General features: G+C 45.6%; 1 protein-coding gene across 1 annotated transcript in view; it reads right to left on the reverse strand.

Moving 5' to 3' along the window:
- CFAP61 (cilia and flagella associated protein 61) overlaps positions 1-24,771 on the reverse strand; it is a 213,237-nt gene that overhangs the window by 31,893 nt on the left and 156,573 nt on the right. Inside the window, exons 21-24 of the mRNA XM_015405997.1 lie at positions 22,584-22,876; positions 17,943-18,270; positions 14,426-14,517; positions 8,824-9,029 (exon numbers count right to left, since the gene is read on the reverse strand). Of these exons, the coding sequence (XP_015261483.1) occupies positions 8,824-9,029; positions 14,426-14,517; positions 17,943-18,270; positions 22,584-22,876 (919 nt within the window). The remainder of the gene's footprint in view (positions 1-8,823; positions 9,030-14,425; positions 14,518-17,942; positions 18,271-22,583; positions 22,877-24,771) is intronic.

A 24,771-nucleotide genomic window follows, 5' to 3' on the forward strand; every position in this document is an offset into this window, starting at 1 on the left:
TTCCAGGCCTTCACAAGGTACTATGGAATCCGCCACGTCCGATCCGCCCCACTCCATCCCGCGACCAACGGCCAGGCTGAGCGCATGGTGCGCACCACAAAGGACGCGCTCCGCCGCCTGGACTCCTCCGATTGGGACTACAAACTGGCAGCCTTCGTTTTTGGCCAGCGCACCACGCCCCACACCACGACGGGCCGCAGCCCGGCAGAACTACTTCTGGGCCGCCGCCTGGCTTCCCGTATGGATCGGCTGCACCCCTACCGGGCCCCCCCAGAGGCCCCGGGTACGGAGACGCACAAGGCTGCCAGGGGGTTCTTCCCAGAGGATCCAGTGTATGCGCGGAACTATGGCCGGGGCCCCACCTGGATTCCAGCCCGAGTCATTCGGGTTAAAGGCCCTCGTTCGTATGAGGTCTCCTGTGCGGATGGCCAGCTCCTCCATCGGCACATTGATCAGCTGCGCCGTCGCACGCTACCGCTGGAACCAGAGGATCAGGATCGGGACGAGGACCCGGAACCTTCTACACCAGCCCCACTTCCAGAACCTGAACCACGACCGCCACCCCAGGCGGAACCGGAGAACCCTCGGCCCAAGGTACCAGCCCCCCCGGCTACACCAGGCCCCTCTCCAGGCCCGGTCCACTCAGCTCCCAGAGCCCCAGCGGCAGAACCAATAGCCACCCCAGAACCTCGCCGTTCAACCCGCACCAGGAAGCCACCAGCGCACCTGAAGGACTTCGTCTGCGGGTGCATTGCGAACCAAGGGGGGAGGGGTGTAATGTATTCAGCCTGACATGCCCGGACTTGCCCGGGCTGGCCAGGCACAATTCCTTAGTAGCTTGAGTCTGAAGACAATGGGTCCGTAGGATCCTAGCCGGTCCAATGAAAGGGCTGGGTCCCCAGCCGGGAGGCCAATAGGTCTCACGGTTACTGTAAATAGCCTATCGGGAGTAGGGGGTGTGTCTGGGTGAGCTTGGTGGCGGGTTTTCTGAATGCATATAAACCGGTCTGCGAGCCGGTCAGTTGTCTTTTGTTCTGAACTAAATAAAGGTATGCTTAGCTGAAATCACTCTCCACCTGCATACTTTTCAGCGATCAAAATCTCCTGGATGTTCCAGGCCCCAGGACCACCAAATTGGCAATGACCAGGGCTAGGGCGTTTTCGGTGGCGGCTCCTATCTGGTGGAATGAGCTCCCAGGGGAGATCCGGGCTCTGCGGGACCTAGTACAGTTCCGCAGGGCCTGTAAGATGGAGCTCTTCTGCCAGGCTTTCGAATAGGAGCCGCCACCATCATTGTTCCATCACCAATGTTCCACCAACACCCTATGACTTCCGCATATTGCTACCGCTGGTGCAGGCATCATTGGAGGGAATGGGACGTGTTTAGGGGACGGCAGGGCAGTGGGATTCGCATTGCTGCGGTTGTCTAGCTATGCCACGGAGAACACCATCTTGGTTTTTAAATTCTTAAAATTCTTAATATCTGGAATTGAACAGAGGAGCACTGGAATTGTTTTATGATGTTTATTCAATTGTGTATTAACTGTTTATTGTATTTTAACATTTTATATTGTTTATTGTTATTATCTGGCATTCTGCCCTGTTAGCCGCCCTGAGCCTTCGGGGAGGGTGGGATAGAAATCCAAATTTAAAAAAATGTGTGAGCTGGAGGCTAAAAAACTGTGAGCTAGCTCACACTAACTCAGCTTAGAGGGAGCACTGGTTCCTTCCCATCAGTTCACCATCATTTCCTACGGGGGGGGGGACCTTTCGGTGGGGGTGGAGTGGCTGTTTTCCAACCAAATAACACCAAAATTACAGCAGAGTGGGTGCTGCCTGTCCACTAAAAAACCCCAAGTGTCAAGCATATTGGACCAAAGGTTCAAATTCTACAGGCTCCTGAACGAGCTGCCCCTAGCCATTGTAACTGCACTTCTATTATTTTCTAAGGGGTACCTTTCAATAGTTCAGCAGTTCAAGACCTGGGTACCGCAAGACGGGGTGAGCTCCCGTCTCTGGTTCCAGCTCCTGCCAACCTAGCAGTTCGAAAGCAAGAAATTGCAAGTAGATAAATAGGTACCACTTCGGTGGGAAGGTAACAGCGTTCCGTGCGCCTTGGTGTTTAGTAATGCCGGCCACATGACCACGGAAACGTCTTCGGACAGCGCTGGCTCTTCGGCTTTGAAACGGAGATGAGCACCGCAACCCTAGAGTCGGATTCGACTGGCTTTCGAGCAAGGGAACCTTTACCTTTCAGGGGGAGGATGCTGTTCTTCAGCCAAATGTCACAAGAACTGCAGCAAAGTGGGTGCTGCCTGTCCACTGAAGAATTCCAAAGTTTCAGGTACATTTTGCCGAGGGGTTGAATTTTACAGGCCCATGAACAAGCTGCACCCAGCTTTATTTCCCCAGCAATAGTACTTTCAAAGAAAAGGACTCCACCCCCACGCAGGAGGGAGTGAAGGAGAACATCAGCTCTCTGCTGCAGCTTATCTCCAAAGTTGATTGGCTGAGAGCACTCTGTTCTCCTCCCTTGCAAGGATCTGATTGGCAAGGAGAAATTGCACTGCCCAGGAAATCAGTGGAATAAAAGAAATAAAACATGAGTGCATGCTGCTTTGCCCTTGAAATTTTAAAGAAAACACGATTTGTATTACTGCTCCAGGAAATCACTGCGACAACCCGAACCAGCAATTTCCGCATATATCTTTAGCTTGGCAATTTCTTTACGCACACAACCCTATTCACTGAAACAGGATTTTTCTCTCACTTTAACCAAATGATGCCTTTTCTGTCTGCATCGGTATCTAAACGTGTATTTCCATGTCTACTTTCCCAAGCTGCTGACACTCAGTCGCAATCCACCCGGATGCCCGCGGTCCTGAAAACACTCTCTACCAAGAAGATCCTTCAAAACTTGGAAGGAAGAAATCCATTTGACTAATTTGATAAATAAGCTTATTTAAGAAGCTAGTCGCTAAGGAGAGAGTTCATTATATTAGTAAATTTAATCCCATGAATGCAAAATGAAGGCTATGTGAGGTCAATTTGTATCATACGAAAGTGTGTTCGTTTCATATTAATGGCCTGGATGATACAGACATGCACTCAAGATGAAAGAGATACAGGATCTGAGAATATAACAAATCTTTCGAGAATTATAGCTCAATGCAGACATAAAGGAGCCTGTTTTCTGAACTCACACAGAGCAGAGCAGGATCATACCTAAAGGTCTCAGGCCCCAATGCATATACAATCAGCTGAATGTCTGCAGTAAACGGTCCCCATCAGTTCATCTGTGCATCTAGGAAAGATGCAAGAAATATGGTACATGCACCGAATTTGATGTAGACATTTGGCTGAATGCGTGGACACTGGGGATAAAGCCAGGAGATACAATCCTCTACACATTCCACTCCCCCCTATATAGACCTGCCCATCATCATAGCCCTGCCCAATGCTCCCTGCTGGTGACTACCTCTTTCTGGGCAGTTAATTTGGCCTCTGTGAGATTGATGGAGAGCATGGTAGTTGCCCCCAACTCTCTGAAATAGTCTGCCAGAGGACATGTTTGGAGTTCCTCTCCAGAAACTTTTTTGAAATTATGTCACTCAGCAGACCTTTGGAAATTAAGCTCTTCTGCTTGGCCCTTCGTTCGGCTGAGATTTGAATTATTGATGCATTATTTGTTGGCATATCCTGCCATTATAAAATTACTCAGGGCATGAAGAGTATGTTCAATGCGAAGAGAGAGATAAACACCCATCTTTAAATGTCACCTCAAAACCATATGTGCAGGGCACTTCCTGGCGTAAGAATGAAACTAAAATGGATCCGGTACAAACAAAGCATCATGTTATATGTAGTGATGCATCCGCCCCATTGTCATTCCTAACAATATACCTGTAGATCATGGCAACAGACCTGTAGTCTAATAAAGCATAACGATTCCCTGGAAACGTGTGTGGAGATTTGCATGCTGTTGAACCTGACAGAGATGTGGGCATGGCCGCAGCAGCTCTAGGTCCTTGCTGCCCTGTTGTGACTGGCATCAACTAACTGGGCTCAAGAACGAGTTTGTCCAAGAAGCACAAAATATACCATTCTGTTATGCATGACTTGCGCGGCCCAGCTTGTCACTGTTAATTTTGACATTTATTTAGACGATCACAGCGGTAAAATCCACTTCCACAGGGTTAAAACCTTTAACCTGACAGGCACAAGGCAGTGTAGAAAATTCATAGCTAGATACTGGCTTGAATTAAAAAGGTAATTTTCATGTCACAGAAAGACAAATTAACTCCCAGGTGACAGCTGCTTCACTGAGTTCATTCCTGGCAATTGCCAGAAAGAATCTAATCCAGTTACAAAAGGATTAAAGAATAGCAGGAACTCGTCTGCTTTAGAGTGAGAAACCGTAAAAGCCAGTAAATTGTTAGAAAATTAAAGAAGAGTGGATTTCGAGCTTAATGCAGCTAGGATAGATTTAACTGTCCTACTAGCAAATGACATTTTTTTCCCAAGATAACTGAGACCAGCGCTTCCCAGCCTTTTTGGTATGATGACCGACAAGTCCACATTTATTCGGGATGGTGACCCAACCAAGGCTGGCCCAAGGTTTTTAGGTGCCCCAGGTGAACCATGACCTTGGAAAACCATCTAGTTCAGCATTCCATTGTCCTCAGTGGCTAACCAGATGTTTTGGAGAAACCAACAAGCGCTGCACAAAGAGCGTAGCTGCCCCTACTATGAGCCCCCAGGAAGTGGCGTTCTGATGTCTATGCTGATTTAGAGGATGGACACTAGCTATAAATCCTTTGAGTCACCCACCAACTGGCATTTGCTGTATTTTTCTTCTTCGACAATTGCTGCCTGCTCAAAGAAGAAGAAGAGCTGGATTTACACCCCACCCTTCACTCAGAATCTCCTTCCCTTCCTCTCCCCACAACAGACACCCTCTGAGGAAGGAGGGGCTGAGAGAGCTCTGAGAGAGCTGTGACTGACCCAAGGTCACCCAGCTGGCTGCTGGAATCAAACCCGGTTCTCCAGATTAGAGTCTGCTGCTCATAACCACTACACCAAACTGGCTCTCAGCCTATAGGAAGGCAAGGCAACAGGAGTCAACCAAAACTGATGAAGCAAACGAAACGTTTTTGTTGTTCAGTCGCACAGTCGAGTCTGACTCTTCGCGACCCCATGGACCAGATCACGCCAGGCCTTCCTGTCTTCCGCCGTCCTCTGAAGTGTACTCAATTTCATGTTCGTTGCATCTATGACACTGTCTAACCATCTCATCCTTTGCCGTCCCCGTCTTCTTTGGCCTTCAATCTTTCCCAGCATCAGGGTCTTCTCCAGTGAGTGCTCCCTTCTCATTTGGTGGCCAAAGTATTTGGGCTTCAGTTTCATTATCTGGCCTTCTGGGGAACAGTCAGGGTTGATATCTTTGAGGATTGACTGATTTGATCTTCTTGCAGTCCTAGGGGCTCTCAAGAGTCTTCTCCAGCACCATAGTTCAAAAGACGTTATTTCCATATATATTGTCCACCAAGGCCATGGTGTTCTTATTTTGGGGGAAAGTTTGAAGGTCACACAAAAGGACAAATATAACGCACAAGGGATATATGAAGATTCACAGGTCAAAGATATTTTATAATCCACGTTGTAACGGCAGCAAGAATTTTACGGGCAACATATTGGAAACGTCCATCAATATCTTCGGAACATGATTTAATAGTGAAGATTATGGAAAGTGCAGAAATAGATAAATTGACCTCGATGCTAAAAGGGCAAATGAAAGAAGACTTTGTTGGACTATGGACTCCATTCTATAATTGGATAAGACAGAAATATAAGGATATGGACTTTTAAATAATATATTAAGACGATTTCATGAACTTTTAAATCTCGTAGCTTATTTGTGTATAATATGAAATTATAAGTAGAAAAAGAAGAGAAGAGAGAAGAGATTGGATTTATACCCAGCCCTTCACTGCCCAAAGGTGTCTCAGAGCGGCCTACAAGCTTTTTTCCCTTCCCCTCCCCACAACAGACACCCTGGGAGGGAGGCGGGGCTGAGAGAGCTCTGAAAGAAACTGCTCTTTTTCAAGGACAGCTCTGTCAGAACTATGGCTTGCCCAAAAATTTAGGACAGGATCCACACCAAGCTCTGCTCTGCCCCACCTTCCTCCCCACTCTTTAATTTTCCCTATACACGACTAAAATTATTTCCTTCCAAAATGGATCTGAAAAAAATGAGCTCTGAGTCACAAAAGCTCATGCTGGAATAAACGTGATTAGTCCTTAAAGTGCCACTGGATTTCTGTTTAATTTTGCTACAACACACTAACACAGCCATCACTCTGGAATTTCCATTTTCAAGGAACGAGCAATGGCAGAGCCATTTGAGAGTGGCACGAAACCTTTAAGGCTAAGTGAAAAACTATTTCCGCGTGCTGTACAGCCACTGATATCGTCTTGACTCCATAGTACCAGATCAAATATTTAGACACCCTTTTAGTCCGTTACTATGCAATAGCGCTGTTACTGCCTTGCATAAATATGATAATATCTCTGAACAATGTCATTTGGTAAAAACTCACTGTAGTAAAAAAAAGAAAAGAAATCAACATCCCTCAAGATATAGATCACCTGGCCCAGAAAATGAGGTGAAAAAACATGAACAGCTGACGGTCAGAGGTGGGGAAGGGTTAGGAGGACTGGAAAGAAACAACAGGAGGGGGTTGGGGGTGTCATTTGGATGCCAAACTAAACTGGTGGGTCACTTAACACCTGAGAACATCCACACCTCACACATTTCAAAGCAATTATTCCACCCAGAATGAACAGGCCACAAGAACATCAAATAGCGACTTATGTTTAGTTTATCTGTTTTAAATATTTTAAGCTGTCTTTCCACCCAACGCAGGGTCCCCAAGGAAATTGTTGATAGGATTTTAAATGGTTTTAAATGTGTTTTATGCGAGGCTTATGCCTGATTGTGAGCCGCCCTGAGCCCGCGTAGCGGGGAGGGCGGGCTATAAACCGAATTTATTAAATAAATAAATAAATAAATAAGGCAGCAAACAATTGATAACATTAAAACAAGCCTAAAAATACATATATTGTGGTTTGTTTATAATATTAAAAACAAAACCCGTGGACACATAGACACATGAATGGGAAGGAGGGTCTATTATGGAGTTGTCCATGATGGGATACAGGAACTTAGCTGAAGAGCGAGAGGCATTCCAGCTAGAAGGGAAAGGACCTGGCAAGCAGCTACTTTTTGTTACCACTATTTGCTTCTAGGGGGCGCCATACATGCCCCCACCATGGCAGGACCAGAAGCAAGAGACACAGGAGGGTGCAGGAATGGGCCCCAACCCATCCACCACCCCATTCTCATGCCACTTGCTATGGGGGTCGACCCGTGTTCAAATTCCTGCTCTGCCTCGGAAGCTTTCTGGGGCTGGTCAGGAACTCTCAGCCAGCCTACCTCACAGGATCGTTGCGAGGATAAAATGGAGGTGAGGAGACCCACGCAAACGGCTTTAAGCCCCCCACTGGGGAGAAAGGTGGAGTATAGATGAAGTAAATAAATAAAATAAAAGAGGGACAGACAGATTAGAGTGAGATAAAATTCTCTCCCCTTCTGTCATGCTCCTCATGGTGAAGTAAGGTCTTTGAGGTAAGGCACTTGCCTAGCCTAGGAACGCTTCAAGTGGCTGGCGTGGTGTTCCACAAACCTCCCCTGTTGCCATCTGCTGCAGGACCTGTTTTCGAGAGCAATTTCAGTTAACCCGCCCCCATGACAAGTAGCTGGAGAAATCAAGTTTGCATTTCTGCTACTGCCTCTGAGGAGATGGGCGGGGGGAAGCAATTCTCTTTTCCTGACCTGAGAGGAATTGTTAGGCTGTTCGCTGTTGAGAAGAGGAAGATTGTTTACTGGCTTACAAGGACAGCCAAAAAACCCCTCAAAACCCTTCCCCAAGCTGACCTTAATAAGGTTGTTGGAAGAATTTTTTTTTTTTAAACCCTTGCTGAACTCCTTTGAATGGGAGCCATCAAAGAACCACACCTTCGAAAGGAAAAGTGATATAAATGTTTGACTCAGTTTATAAAGGGATCAATGATGGGAAGACTTGATGTAACCAAGCTACCTGGAGGATCTCCTCTCTTGGGCTTTTAGTTAGTAGTGGGTTCTTTACTTTATCCCGTATATGTAGTTTCCCCTCCCTTTTCTTCTGTTGTAGTTTTTGTAGTGTTAACAAATAATAATAATAAAAAATCCCGTCTGGGGGCTCAAAAAAAAAAAAAAAGAACCACACCTTCTGCTTTTCAGAGGCAGTCTGGGCTGGGCGGCAGGCAGTGTTCCCTCTAAGCTGAGTTAGCGTGAGCTAGCTCACAGGTTTTTTAGCCTCTGGCTCACACATTTTTGTCTTAACTCAGGAAGGATGGGCTCCGGAGCAAAACTGATTTATGCAGCAGCCAAATCGCTCGCTCACAACTTTAACACCAGGAGCTCACCAAGTAGAATTTTGGCTCACGAGACTCCACAGCTTAGAGGGAGCGTTGGTGGCAGACCCTCCTCCCACATGGTGTCATCAGTAATTTTAAACCCTGTCTGCCACCAGGAAAAAAATTACACCCCAGAATTTAGATGGCACTGCTTATATTATAGAGATAATAAGCAATTACATTTTTAAAAGCTTCTCCCCCATCAAGGTATTCTATATGATAAATGCATGTTCTCTTATGATAAAACACAAAATAATAATAGAATCCAAACAGAAAGTTTCTTGCACAAACCAGAACTTCTCCTACCTATAGAGATCTGTGATCAGTCCCTCACTCCAGCGAGAGCACAGATGGTTAAGAAGACGTTCGTGCTGTCCAAACAGAGGGATGTAGTTTGATACGGGAAGAGGATTCTTTGAAAAGCAGGTGATGGTTTCTATCAGACTGTACCGGTTGACATGTATCCTGAAATAATTCCCCTCGATCGCATCTCCGGTCATGATTGCCAGGCCCTGCAGTAAATTTTTTTAAAATGACAGCAGATAAGGAAGGATGGCTCTAGAATACATATGTCTAAAAACAGATGAGCCAGATGTTCGAGAATAAATACCAAGCACTTGGTTCTCTTGTGTAGGTTATCATAGAATCATAGAATGTTACAGTTGGAAGGGACCTTGCAGGTAATCTAGTCCAACCCCTTGTACTCTGCAGGAGCATAGCTGAAACATAGCCCTACATACCTACAACATGCCCGAAAGATGGTTGTCCAGCCTCCGCTTGAAAACGTCCAGCGAAGGAGCATCCACCACCTCCCAAGGCAGACTGTTCCACTGCTCAACCACTCTTACAGTTAGGAAGTTTCGCCTGATATTTAGCCGGTAATGACTCCCTTGTAATTTCCACCCATTAGATATAGTCCTGCAATCCGGAGCAAGAGAGAATAGACCTGCTCCATCTTCTATATGACAGCCCTTCAAATACTTGAAGACTGCAATCATGTCCCCTCTAAGCCTTCTCTTTCCCAGGCTAAATATACTCAACTCTTTCAGCCTTTCCTCATAAGACTTGGATTCCAACCCTCTCACCATCCTGGTTGCCCTCTTCTGGACACGCTCGAGCTTGTCAACATCCTTCCTAAAATGTGGTGCCCAAAACTGGACACGGTACTCCAGGTGAGGCCTGACCGTAGCAGAATAGAGCGGAACTACCACCTCCCGCGATCTGGACACAATGCTTCTGTTAATGCATCCTAAGATTGCATTAGCTTTCTTCACAGCCACATCGCACTGCAGGCTCATGTTTAGCTTGTGATCAACCAGAACACCTAGATCCCTTTCACATGTGCTGCTGTCAAGCCAAGTCCCTCCCATTCTATATCTGTGCCTTTGATTTTTTTGTACCTAAGTGTAGGACTTTGCACTTATCTCTATTGAAATTCATTTTATTTGTCTCAGCCCACTGTTCCAGCCTATCTAGATCATTTTGAATCCTGACTCTGTCTTCTTCAGAATTAGCCATCCCACCTAGCTTCGTGTCATCTGCAAATTTGATAAGCATTCCCTCTATGTCTTCCTCCAGGTCATTTATAAAAACATTGAACAACACTGGGCCTAGGACCGAGCCCTGTGGCACTCCACTCAAGACTTCCCTCCACGTAGACGCAGAGCCATTTACGAGCACTCGTTGGGTATGATTTTTCAATCAACCATGAATCCATCCAACGGTTCCAACATCCAGCCCACACCTAAACAGCTTATCCTCAAGGATATCATGAAAAACTTTGTCAAATGCTTTACTAAAACCTAGATACATTATATCCACAGCATTGCCAGAGTCAACCATTTTGGTAACTCTGTCAAAAAAGGAGATAAGGTTGGTTTGGCATGACTTATTCTTGATAAACCCATGCTGGCTACTACCAGTTAACTCATTCCGTTCAAGGTGCTCACAGACAGATCATTTAATAATCTGCTCTAGAATTTTCCCAGGTGTTGATGTCAAGCTGACAGGCCTGTAATTTCCTGGGTCTGTCTTTTTTCCCTTCTTGAAGATCGGGACAACATTTGCTCTTTTCCAGTCTTCTGGCACAACACCAGTACTCCAGGACATCTCAAAGATTAGAGCCAGAGGCTCTGAAATAACATCTGTAATTTCTTTTAGCACCCCGGGATGCAAGCCATCCGGCCCTGGAGATTTGAAAGTATTTAAAGCAGCTAGATGCTCTCTAACCATTTCCTTACTTACTCTAGACTGGCAGTTTCTCCTTCCTTCATATGCCCTGCATTCTTCAGTTTGCATACAGCTCGCCTTATGGTTAAAGACTGACGCAAAGTGAGAGTTGAGTAATTCCGCTTTGTCTTCATCCCTTGTTAAGGCTTGACCGTCTTCCCCAGCAATGAGCTTACTCCATCCCTGTTCTTCTTTTTGCTCTGAACATAGGCATAGAAATTTTTCTTGTTGTTTTTAGCATCCCTCGCAAGCCTCAGTTCCATCTGTGCTTTAGCCTTTCTGACACCATCCCTACAGATTCGAGCCTGCTTCTTGTACTCACCCTCAGTAATCTGACCCTCCTTCCATTTTCTGTACATTTCCCTTTTTAGTCTCAGCTCTTCAGAGTTCCTTGTTCAGCCACCTCGACTTCATTACCTGTCTCCCACCTATCTTTCTTACCAGAACAGTTAGCGATTGTGCCTTAAGCACTTCATTTTTCAGCATCACCCATCCTTCCTGTGCAGATTTCCCCCTCAGCATTTCCAGCCACAGAATCCTGTCTAATATTTCTCTGAGTTTTTTGAAATCAGCTTTCCTGAAGTCCAGGATATGAGTCCTACTATGTCCTGGTTTCACATCCTTCTCTATGTCAAATTCCAAGCTGACATGGTCACTATTCCCCAAGGATCCCACAACATTCACTTCATCAACCAGTTCTTTCCTGTTAGTCAGGATTAAATCTAGGATAGCAGATCCTCTGGTTCCCACCTCCACCTTCTGAGAGATGAAGTTGTCCGCAAGACTATTCAAGAATCTGCAGGATGCCCCATGTTTAGCAGAGTTAGATTTCCAGCAAATGTGCAAAGGCCACACGTTGTTATTAGATACAAAACTATTTTTGGGATCAGGGCTGATTTTCCACCAAACCACGCTGACACTCCTATCGTGGTCTGTGCTGGGCCCAAGCCAAGCCCCTGTGGTTTTGCAGCAGATCTCAAAGAGGGAATGGGTGTACTGTACTTTGGGTTACCTATCTGAGATTTTATTGGAGAGAACCTGTACAAGACATCAATTACACTGTACAGCATTTAGTATCAGCATGACATGCAGAGATTCAACAAGTAAAACCTCCTCCCTCATCACTGGAATACCTGCTGCTTTCTGCCCCTCATCCAAATGTTAGTCATAGAAACTTTGCTTGAGAAAAAGAAGCAACTTGAGTGCTTAATTCACATGCTCTGAGCCTGGAAACAAGGTGACAAGTATGGCCCATTATGCCTGCACATCTTATTGCAGATTTCCAGAGCAGTAAGCCTTTACTCTTGACTCCGGATTCTGTGCCCACCTTATACACCTTTCTTCTTCCTCCAGTGTATTTATTCTTCAGCAACAATAAAAAAACTAATGTCAATTGTGATATGGGGGTGGGGCTTCAGGTTTTGCGCATGCATTTTAGCATTAGTTCATTGCAGGAATCATTTCCTGCAGGAGCACACAGGAGCGGAGTTCCGAAACTAAGGAACCCAGGGGGCGGGCACATGCAACAAGCCTGCCCCCTGCTCCCAGAAGCCCTCAGTTGGGCCACGAGGAGCAAGAAGCAGCCAGGTAAGTTGCAGAGCCCTCCCCAGCCTGCCTTCAGGTACAAGCTCTCCTTCCTCTGTGAAGGCAGATCTGCGCATCCCCCCCCCCCGTAGCTAGCAATCCAAAACAGCGCAGTGGCACCTTAAGACCAAGTTTTATTGAAGTACAAGCTCCCCCTCCTCTGTGAGGACAGATCTGCATGCCCCCCCCCATAGCTAGCAATCCAAAACAGTCCAGTGGAGCCTGAGTGGTGGGTGTTGCCTTCTGATGTCAGGGGGTGTGGCATATGCAAATAAGTTATGCTAATGAGCTCTTGCACCTCTTTTTCTACAAAATAACCCCTGGTTCATTGAATGAAAGGGAACAGAAAGGAATGCAGGCAAAGAGAGAAAACCGATGTTGAAACTGACCAGACTTTTTTGAAACTGACAAGCAGCTGTAAAGCCTGTTTTCAAGATTGCCAAGTGCTAGAAGATTCTCTGCTGTGTTATCAGCCACTGTGAAAAAGGGGAAAGAGTCACATGATCTCATAATATGGGGAAACATTTTGAGAGTACAGAATGCATGGCAGAATGACACCAATGACACTGGCATTGCAAGCTGTGATCATTGGCAACATGTGTGTGTGTGTGCATGCCTGTGCAAAGTCGGCTGCAACAGGGTTACAATTTGTATGGGGAGGAGTCCTTGGGCAGAAGCTCTGGAGAGTTTTTTAGTCTTGTGTCACTAAATTTGAAAAAATGGGGGGCATTTTTGCCGATGCCTTAGCACAGCTGCATAGTAATGCTGATTTGCATGGTTTTCTCTTTGTGATTCTCTAATTTGATCTTGCACACTGGTTGTGATCTTGGCAGTTTTTTAGAGCCTGTCCTGTGCAGATTGCACTCTGTCCTCCAAATGGATCAATCCCAAGCAATTCTTAAGTTTAGCCATTCCCAGGAGGTCCATATGGCTCAGCTGCCATTTTAATGTTATGCTTCTGAAGACAGCCAAAATGATTCCCCCTCAACTTTGTTCACTAAAGCATTAAAGAGAAAAATGTTTTCAAACCTTTAGGCTTCCCATCCCAGTGTCTCTCACTCTCTACATCTCATGTCAATTTCATTCTGTGCTGATGATCCCCTCCCCCTTTATTTTGTTTGCATGCAGCACTGAAATCCTTTCTTTTTTTGCACTGGGGATGCTGCTGCTTGCCTCCTCTCTGATCCTCCTTTCAAGTCAATACCAGAATGGAACTAAACCTCATGCAGATTCTTTTAAACTTTCCCCCATCGTTTTAATTTTTTAAATTCAGCAATCCAAGACTAGCAATAGTCTCATATCCCTAGACTCAAGCAGCTTGTAAAAAAAAAAACTCTTAAAAATTTTAAAATGAGGGGAAAATGGAACTTGTACACTGATGAAGAGGGGAGGATGGTGGAAAGTGCAGAGTGGGTGGAATGACCTCAATGTGGGCAAGGGAGTGACTTTTGAGGGGCAGCAAAAGGGCAGGTAGAAATCCAAGGCAGTGCTGTCTCTAAGCTATGGAGTCTTGTGAGCAAAAAATTCTACTTTGTGAGCTGCTGGCATTAAAGCTGTGAGTGAGCGATTTGGCTACTGCATACATTAGTTTTCTCTGGAGCCATCCTTCCTGAGTGAAGACAAAAAGGTGTGACCCGGAGGCTAAAAACCTGTGAGCTAGCTCACACTAACTCAGCTTAGAGGAAACACTGATCCGAGGGAATTTGTATGCTTTTGTATCACCTTTGGCTTGGAAAAATCGACAGAAAAGCACTCTCAGAAAACCTAGGGAAACAGTGACCAGAAAGCTAACTGAGCACTGAAGGGCGGAAAATCAATGTAGAATGACAAAGAAAACTCGACAGACACGCATGGTGAAAGCAAGGGAAAACACCCGTGCATAATAGGCCTATCACACATGTTCGTGTTTGTTAGAGATGTGCTTCAAGTGCTCCATCCCAGATAGCAAGTAGCCTCTCTTGCATGATGCATGTCATCCCAATAAGCTGTCTAGGACACAGAAAGCTATTGTATTCAAGCAGGACTATCCATGATATTTACAAACCCAAATCACACAGGCGTGCTTTATGGTACTCATAGATTTTTAAATACTTACATAATCGGGCTGCGTTTCTTTTACATCCAAGCGAGTGGGAATTCCTGGTTTATAAATGTGCACGTAATAGTATTTTCCAGGTAGGCTACCACCTATTCGAAGCAAAGAGATGTGTTACCGAGGTCTGTGTAAATTCAGATAGCATATATGACAGCTAATTTGTTAAAACTACAGAAGAACAATACGTGACACAGTGATAAGAACTGATGGTACGTGGTTGCTTTTAGATAGGTTCTAAAGGTTACTCCCCATTGCAGTTACTGTGAATGACTCGTCTTTGGAATTCCCTCCCCAGAAACATTTGAACAGCACCAGGTTTATTGTCTTTAAGATACCATTTGAAGACACTATTATTCTCACTGGTGTTTTCGCCACTGATTCATTTTTCATGCTGCATACTGCTTCTTAGGTTATTTTCCATGTAAAGTGCTCAAGACGGTCCACCGTAAAATTCAGATCGAACAATTTCATAAAAATCACTAAATAACATCAAAACATCTGAAACAATAATAAAGTCAAATAATAAAATACAAATGGCCGCCACCATCCTTATCCAATCTAGTCAAAAGGCCAACTCAAAAGTTGATCAATTTCAGTTAGTGTTATTTATGCACCTCCCTACTGTCTGCATTGTTTTAATTTGTTACAAAAAGGTTTAAGTGGAAACGCTGTGGAGAATTTGTTGATAAATGAAACAAAAATTGAAACAAACAACCCTGTCAATTTGCTGTCCCCTCTGCTTTGGCTTTCTTTCCAGACAAACTTGGGTCCCGATCACACGCAGAATTAGCCGTGTGATAGGCATGAATGCCAGGCAGATTTTAAGTCCGTCTGCAGCCCATCGCAAACCTGTTTGCTACTGCACTTTCCCCGGTATTTTTTAATTCCGCTTCTTCGGCGGAGCAAAACGGGTTGCCGACAGGTGCGGGACGCTTGTCAGATGTTCTGTGTCATAACTAACCCCCAGGTGCCAGGACCGACCCTATACTACATGCAATACATTCCCCCTAAGCCAAACTACCCTATCAATATTCTCACTCAGCCTGCCAAAGATCCAAACCTACTTCGAAGGCCACTCCCCCGCACCTGCAACTAACAGTTACATTATCTAGACATTCCCTGCACACAAGGTCAGGGTGGACACTGAGATCATATGTTTCCCAGGGTTCGCAGACTACTCCAAGCTGGCACTAAGCAAGGGTAAGCAGACATTCACACACACACACACACACACACACACACCCCTCTTAGCAAAGCAGATAAACAGCATGTAGACGAAAACAGTGGACAAAGCACTTCTGAGCAAGTAGTTAACCCCTGATGCAAGACAGTCTGAATGTAGTTGTACAACATTATACTACAATTGAGTCTCGAGCTTAACATTCACCAGCCATGATGGACACGGGTCTAAGAGGCAGGTGGTTGGCTTAACAGCACCCAGGATCCTGTCAACATCAGACTGGGAGAGACGGCTGAAGTTGTTGAGTCCTGAATCCAAAGACAGCCAAAGGAACTCCAATTCACATACTGTATCAATAGCGGCAGGCAGGTCGTGGTGGAGTGACAAGACTTTATCCACGAAAAAGCTCCCAAAAGCCTCATAGCTAATGGCTGGATTTCTAACATTTTGAGTTCTATCTGTGAGAGAAGTTAAAGGCCTAATTACCCTAAGAATTCCCTTTTAGCAGCCTTCACCACCACCTCATAGGATTTCATAAACGTCCTATTAGATGTTCTTGCGACTTCGTCATGAGACCGACGCCAAACTAACTCTACTCGTCTAAGCTACTCCTTCATCTCCCTAAGCTCCATGGTATACCAGGGGGCTAGTTTGCAGTGGGGTGCAAAGAGGACATCGGGGAGCGATTTCATCAATGGCTTCAGAGAGACAGGTATTCCAGTTCTCTATCAGGGCATCTAATGAATCACCAGGGGGCATCGGATCCCACAGAACATTATGGAACCCAATTGGGCCCATTAGTATTTGCAGGAGAGCACAAATCCACACACCACCTAGACAGGAGTGGGCTTGGCGTACCAAGCCGGACTTTCAGGGCAAAATGATATGACCATGGCATTCCATCAATGGTAAAAAGGTAAAGGTTCCCTTGCTCGAAAGCCAGTCGAGTCCGACTCTAGGGTTGCAGTGCTCATCTCCGTTTCCAAGCCGAAGAGCCAGCGCCGTCGGAAGACGTTTCCGTGGTCATGTGGCCGGCATGAATAAACACCAAGGCGCACGGAACGCTGTTCCCTTCCCACTGAAGCGGTGCTTATTTATCTACTTGCAATTTTTTGCTTTCGAACTGCTAGGTTGGCAGGAGCTGGAACTAGAGACGGGAGCTCACTCCGTCATGCGGCACCCGGGTCTCAAACTGCTGAACTACCGACCTTCCATAGCCTGCAGTTCAGCGTCTTAACCACTTGAGCCACCGCAGCTTGATTACCATCAATGGTAATCAGATCTATATCTATCCCTGTGCCAGTGTGTGGCCTGCATGGTGCGGGGGGCCCTGATACAATCTGGAAGAGTCCCAGTGCTGCCCTGGAAGACACCAGGTCTGACCCCGGTGAGGAGGCAGCAGCAATGGCATGGATGTTGAAATCTCCCAGAACGAACAGTCTTGGGAACTCCAAGGCCCAGCATGCTACCGTCTCCAGCAGGCTTGGTAGCCTGTCTGCTGGGGAGCTAGGTGCACCATCCAGACAGCCAACTTCTCCTCAGCATCCTAGACCAGGCCAACACATTCAGTACTGGTGATCTTTTGGATGGGGAGTGCCCTGAAGGGAAACACTTCACGGATGAGTATTGCCACCCCCCGCCCTTTATCCGAGATTGAGAATCCGGGGGGGGGGAGGTGTTAGCCGGCGAACGGAATGTCCTGCGCGTAAGACCGAAAAGCCTAGAAAGAACTCTTCGGCATCAAGGAAGCCTGTAATGGGCCGTCTGGCCAGGCGGTGGCAGTGCTGCGCTGCAACTTGAAGCAGTCCGGAGAAAGCTGACGACAACAAGCCACGCCAAGGGAAAAATGCCGCTGGAACACGTCTGACCTTACAGCTGAACAAAACTCCCCGTCGGCTGCAAACGTGTGTGATTTAAAGATTATATGTTGTCCTCCCTTACCCCATGAATCATTGTTAGTCCTGTGTGTATTTGAGTAACTGTAAATCGCTCAGAGCCAGCAAGCTCTGCAGGATTGAACGATTAATAAATGGAATTATTATTATTATTATTATTATTATTATTATTATTTTTATTATTATTATTATTATTATTATTTCAAGGCAACCGTCTCACCCTCCCTCACCCAGGTCATACGGAAGGCAACCTCTCCCTCCAATGCAACATGGTGGGGAATGTGGGGGCATAACCTCCATGCGGGAGTAATCGACAACTGGTATTTTACACCAACGGCAATAGTTAAATTTCTTTCACTTCGTGCCAAGTAATGCTACAGCAGACTATAGTGTAGAAACCATGCAGCCATTAGATGGTGGAAAAGAAGTGTTTGGAACCCACCTTGAACTTTGCATCCCTTGTACATAGGGATGAGTCTATCCATATCTTCTGGGGGTTCAAAAACTGGCTCCAGAGTTGGGTCGAAAAGATTCAGCATGGCAGCGGCAAGCTGGAAACCAACCTCCTTGGAGTTGAAATTTGCGTGTGTCCACTCGTTGGCATAGTAGATGTTTGAGAACTTGGTCAGCGGACCCGCGGCTCGGATGGCCACATCGTTGGTATGGAAGTTGGTATCAATCACAAGCTTCCCATCATAAACAAGGCATGCATCGTTAACTGCCTTGAAGGTGTCGTAATCCACTCTCTTGTGGGTGAAGTTGAAAAAGGCCTGAAAAGTACAGTACGCCATCCCGTAATACAAACTGATTTAGCCCAATCGCGCAATCTGTTTCATTCTGCAAACCAGTATTTATTTGGGCCCAATACAAGTTAATACTGATGTCCTGAAACAGACTCAATTTAAATAATGCAAACTTTTAACTTTCTGGTTAGCCACAGTTCTGTTCCAATGACAAGTTAATAAATTTCAATCACTGGTCTCTAGAGTGTTATATACTTTGTATCTCTTTCCTGCTGCACTGAGAACAGATACCAATGACACTTTTGACACAAGTTTGTAAATGCTTCGAAGGAGGATTTATATGCCTTAAAGCTAGTTTATAGATAGCATTGGATTTAGTGGTACGAGTTTTGTTCAGAAGAATACCAAGCAAAGGAAAATGCATAATCATATTACTACTTTTGAGGTGCCGTAGCACACGTTGAGTGGGATGGGCTCCATGGTCCTTTTCCTGTTGAAGCCAAGTGTGCTTAAGTCTCACTGAAATTAATGTAACATTAAGAAGAAGAAGAAGAAGAAGAAGAAGAAGAAGAAGAAGAAGAAGAAGAAGAAGAAGAAGAAGAAGAAGAAGAAGAAGAAGAAGAAGAAGAAGAAGAAGAAGAGGAGATTGGATTTATACCCTGCCCTTCACTACCCAAAGGAGTCTCAGAGTGGCTTACAAACTCCTTTCCCTTCCCCTCCCCACAACAGACACCCTGTGAGGTGGGTGGGGCTGAAAGAACTCTGACACAAACTGCTCTTTTTCAAGGACAGCTGTGCCAGAGCTTGTGACTGACCCAAGGTCACATCAGCAGCTGCAAGTGGAGGAGTGGGGAATCAAACCCGGTTCTCCCAGATTAGAGCCCGCACACTTAACCACTACACCAAACTGGATTGGGGGTGCTGCAATTCCTTTTTTTTTTTTTTTTTTTGCATTTTTGCATTCAAAACGAATCAGTTCCATATGAAAATACTATCAGGCAATAAAACTAGCTGGAGTCGAAATCACCATGAAGCTGCATGCCAGACAGAGAAAAGGGCGACCGTGTGCCTTACGGATTGCGATCCAACCAGAGTTCAGCTGACACAAGGCCCTCTGATTCCAGTGTGGCGGAATTATCGGGTCTACTCCAAATCCTACTCAGACCTATTAAATGGGGCTTACTCCCAGGAAAGCACTCTGCGGCCTTCACTACTAAGCTGTTGTTTCAATTTACCCTTTGAAACCCATGAGATTTGTGGGTGCTGAACTTTGGCCTGAGCTTTGGGGTGGGGTATTAAATGTGGTCTCCCAGCCCCCTGAGTTTGTAAGGCTCCCTAGTTTACTGAGGAGCAGTAAACACTGAAGTGGTTGGGAAGATGACAGAACATCAGTGGTGGAAAGTTCGTATTTCACAGTTCCGCAGAGCCTGCAAGACGGAGCTCTTCCGCCAGGCATTTAATTAGGGACTGCCGCTGTAGTAGAGCCCCGGCCCGTGGGTTTTAACATCGAGTTGATTACAAGCAGAAACATCTGAGAACATCAGGGCAGTGGAAATCTATTCTGACAATAGGCTATCTAACTTAATTTTTAACTGCCGCCAGCACTTTATGTTTGTATTGGTTTTATTTGTGGTGTTTTAAACTATTGTATGTTTTTAATCTGTATTTATGTTGTATGGAAGCCGCCCTGAGCCTGCTTGCGGGGAGGGCGGGGTATAAATCCGATAATAAATAAAATAAAAATAAAGATATTGAATCTGACCAAGTACGAGTGAGAGCTCAGTTTAGAACCCATTATGTGGCAATGGTGAAGATACACTGCTTCTCTGTGTGGAGAAACGGCTTTCACCCTAGAACTTTCCCCAATAGTTCAACCACTGGGACGTTAAGATAGTTAGGGCTTCAGATTGTAGTTTGAATTCTCTTTAATGCTTGGAGGTCCAAATAGGCTTTCACTGTCTAGCCCACTATGCTGGTTCCAACCCACACCAGCCTGCCCTTTCCCAAGAGGCACATTAAAAGATACGCAAAGGCAATCCAGAACGATACCATGATGGATATTATCAAAAGCATCTGAAAAGCCCAAAAAGAATCAATGGAGTATATTCCTTCTGTCCATCTCATGGTGCAGGTTGCCTACAGGAACAACCAGGGCAGACTCAGTTCCAAAACAAGATAGTATCAACCACGGTATCCTTCTTGGATGAGATTAGGAAGCATGGCTTCCTTCTAGACGTTTGTGCCGAGAAACTGTTGGCTACCCATTTTTTAATGTATATATTGTTACATGGGCGAGATTGTGCAGAGAGTGGAATGTTGTTCAGTCGCACAGTCGAGTCCGACTCTTCACGACCCCATGGACCAGATCACGCCAGGCCCTCCTATCTTCCGCCGTCCTCTGAAGTTGGCTCAATTTCATGTTCGTTGCATCTATGACACTGTCTAACCATCTCATCCTTTGCCGTCCCCGTCTTCTTTGACCTTCAGTCTTTCCCAGCATCAGGGTCTTCTCCAGGGAGTGCTCCCTTCTCATCGGGTGGCCAAAGGGTTTGAGCTTCAGTTTCATTATCTGGCCTTCCAGGGAACAGTCAGGGTTGATTTCTTTTAGGATTGACTGATTCGATCTCATTGCAGTCCAAGGAACTCTCAAGAGTCTTCTCCAGCACCATAGTTCAAAAGAATCTATTTCGGCGCTCAGCCTTCCTTATAGTCCAACTCTCGCAGCCATACATGACTACTGGGAATACCATTGCTTTGACCATGCGGACTTTTGTGGGCAGGGTGATGTCTCTACTTTTTATCATGCTGTTTAGGTTCACCATCGCTTTCCTCCCAAGGAGCAGGCATCTTTTAATTTCATGGCTGCTGTCACAGTCTGCGGTGATCTGGGATCCCAGGAACGTGAAGTCTGTCACTACTTCCACGACTTCCTCTTCTATTTGCCAAGGAGTGATGGGGCCGGATGCCATGATCTTAGTTTTTTTGATGTTGAGCTTCAAACCATTAGAGTGGTATCGTCTGCATATCTGAGGTTGTTGATCTTTTCCTTGGCGTGATCCATGAGGGGAATGAAGGGAATGAGAAGCCATCAATAAGCACATGATGTTAGAATCTCTGTTATCCATATGAAACAAGAAGAGCTAATTTTGAACCACTGAAGCTCAACTACTTTGGCCACCCAATGAGAAGGGAGCTCTCCCTGGAGAAGACCCTGATGCTGGGAAAGATTGAAGGTCAAAGAAGACGGGGATGGCAAAGGATGAGATGGTTAGACAGTGTCATAGATGCAACGAACATGAAGTTGAGCAAATTTCAGAGGACGACGGAAGACCGGAAGGCCTGGCGGGATCTGGTCCATGGGGTTGTGAAGAGTCGGACTCGACTGTGCGACTGAACAACAACAAAGTTGGATGGGTTTCAATTTTTTTAGTAATATTTTGGATGCTTTGCTTTGTCCTGTATGCTTTTGTCTTTTTTGTTGTAACCTGCCTTGAACATAGCATGAGTGGGTTGGGGGGCTCCACAGAGCTCAGGCAAAACTGGGGGCTGCACAGCTCCTTCCCCCCCCCCCACAGATGTGGAATTTCCCTGGGTCTACCTGCAGCTCTCTGGATCCTCAAATACCATCCCATGGAGATGTTGGCTTAGCTCTGTCTGAGCTGTTATTAGCAATCAAGACTCTGATTTTTTTTTTAATTGCCAAAAGCACCCGTGTGGAATCTTGTTTTACTTTGTGAACTGAAGAAGAATTTCTCAGGGAAACAATTAGCTTAGTGAAACATCCAAGCATTACCAATGAGGCAGACACATATTCCAAACCAGGTAAATCAGGAATTTTGGCAACATCCTTAAAGTATTTAAAAACTTCTTGTTGTTCAGTCGCACGGTCGAGTCTGACTCTTCGCGACCCCATGGACCAGATCATGCCAGGCCCTCCTGTCTTCCGCCGTCCTCTGAAGTTGGCTCAATTTCATGTTCGTTGCATCTATGACACTGTCTAACCATCTCATCCTTTACCGTCCCCGTCTTCTTTGACCTTCAATTTTTCCCAGCATCGGGGAAGCTTAAAACATTTTTTGGTTTGTATTTTTAAGCAGGAAGCTCCAACCAAAGGGCAGATAATCTTCCAAATGCAGTGGAGAAAACACAACTGGCTACCCTGGGCACGATCCAATGGGAAGTGCTCCTGCACAGCTATGATCCGTTTCGCTGAGGCACGTGCTGAAGGATGTCCCACCAGATTGCACCCCGTATTCCATTCAGCACCACGATTCTATCATCCGGTACTGACCTTTGCTTGAGTAGTGGGCACAGTGAACACAGTGAAGGCATATACTTACGGAGCACTGCAGTTTAAACGGCTTTGTTTTAGTCGTGAAAGAGGCCTGCACAATGGGATCCGGATGGTTGCCGTCGTTCCACCGAGCCAGCAGAGAGTCATGATGCACAGACACGCCAGCGAGGGACAGCGCTTTATCAACCGCTTTCTCTATTGCATTGTTATTAATAGAAGTAACGTTCGACTGCAGTGGTGGGTGCACGAGGTGTATCCGGCTGCCGCCGATTCCTAACGATAGGAGGGTCTCTACAGTGGTGAAAACGTCACTTTTATTCCCGTAGACAATAACATTCCCTGGGAAGAGGGGGGGGAAGAGAGGGGGAAAATAATTTAAGACACATAAAACCCTTATTAGTGTAACTCGGAAGATAATAATACTGAACTGATCTGTGACCCTCTTGTTGCTCTGATGCTATGAAGCAAACAATGTTACCTAGCAACGGTTGCTAAGATAATGGAGTGAAGAATTCACAGAATACATCCCAGAAAGTAGCAAGCACTTAACACAGAAGTAGGACATTTATTATGTCCCCAGAATTTGAAGCCCTTTGGACTGAGAACCTCTAGAACAAACTCTTTTATCACGTCCCCCCCCTCCCACCCATGAGCCCCTCATCTCTTTTGTCTGGCTAGAGCACTTTCAACGACAAATGAAAGAACCCGAAGAAGGAATGGAGGAAAATGGAAGGAGGGGGAGTAACATAGCTACGGAAACTTACTCACAGAGATTCTCTCTCATAATTTGAAAAGCAAGAAGAATCCTGTGTCTCTTCCCTCCCCTCCCACCATGTTTCTTCCGTCTCCCTCCCACAAGATATGAGGGAATCCAAAGAAAAACTGGGAGGGCAACTAGGGACTTTGGATCCGCTGCAGCCCGAGAAGCACAAAGTCGGCTCCATAAATGGGACACTCAAAGAAAACCATACATGGGACATTTGAGCTGAAGTAAAGCAATTCTTGCACGTTAGTTTTTTTAGGTGTACATCTAAAAATGTAGAGTATGAATGGGACAGATGTATAGTATAGTATAAGTTTTATTCACGGTCATTGACCGCCAGCACATAGTACACCGATGGCATATCTTGCAACATAAATGATAAAGTAAAGGTAAAGGTCTCCCTTGCTCGAAAGCCAGTCGAGTCCGACTCTAGGGTTGCGGTGCTCATCTCCGTTTCAAAGCCGAAGAGCCAGCGCTGTCCGAAGACGTTTCCGTGGTCATGTGGCCGACATGACTAAACACCAAGGCGCACGGAACGCTGTTACCATCCCACTGAAGTGGTACCTATTTATCTACCGTGTTTCCCCAAAAATAAGACACTGTCTTATATTTATTTTTTCTCAAGAAGACACAGTAGGGCTTATACCACAAATGCATAGAAATCCTGCTAGGGCTTATTTTTGGGGTAGGTCTTATTTTCGGGGAAACAGGGTACTTGCAATTTCTTGCTTTCGAACTGCTAGGTTGGCAGGAGCTGGAACTAGAGACGGGAGCTCACTCCGTCATGCGGCAACTTGGGTCTCGAACTGCTGATCTACCGGACCTTCCACAGCCTGCAGTTCAGCGTCTTAACCACTTGAGCCACCGCAGCGCCACATAAATGATAAAGAAGCAGAATTTTAAAAGCGGGTTTTTTAAAAAGGGGGAAACTCCATAAAAACCATAATAATTAAAATTAATAAAACTAAATCTTAATTCTCTTTTTGAGCTGCTATAGTTTTGTCTAATTCTTAGGGACAGTTTTTAAGATTGAAAAGAAATTCTACTATGGAAAATGATTATTGCACAGCAGCAAATGGATTGGAAAGAGATTTTTTACAAAGAGGCTATCCCATGCAGGTTGTAGCTGCGGGGTGCTGCAGAGCTGACAAGAGAGCAAGAGTAGATTTATTTAAAGAGACAGTCACCCGATCCAGGGAAGGTTTCCTATGGCATAATCCATCAGGAGGATTGTTTTAAAACATTGGCACATTGTGGGAGACATACCAGGATGCCAAATACCACCCAGCATAGGCTTTCGTAAAACTGCAAGCATAAGAGACCTTTTGATACATGCAGATTTACAATCCAATATAACTCCAGAGAACACACCCAGAGGCCACTATAAGTGTTTGCGATGTGCAGCATGTCCGTTGAGTGTGGAAACAAAATATGTCTACTTCCCAGAAATTAACTATAGGAGGGAATTGAA

Source organism: Gekko japonicus, unplaced genomic scaffold, assembly GCF_001447785.1.
Source record: "Gekko japonicus isolate JY-2015 unplaced genomic scaffold, Gekko_japonicus_V1.1 scaffold388, whole genome shotgun sequence".
Taxonomy (NCBI): Eukaryota; Metazoa; Chordata; class Lepidosauria; order Squamata; family Gekkonidae; genus Gekko; species Gekko japonicus.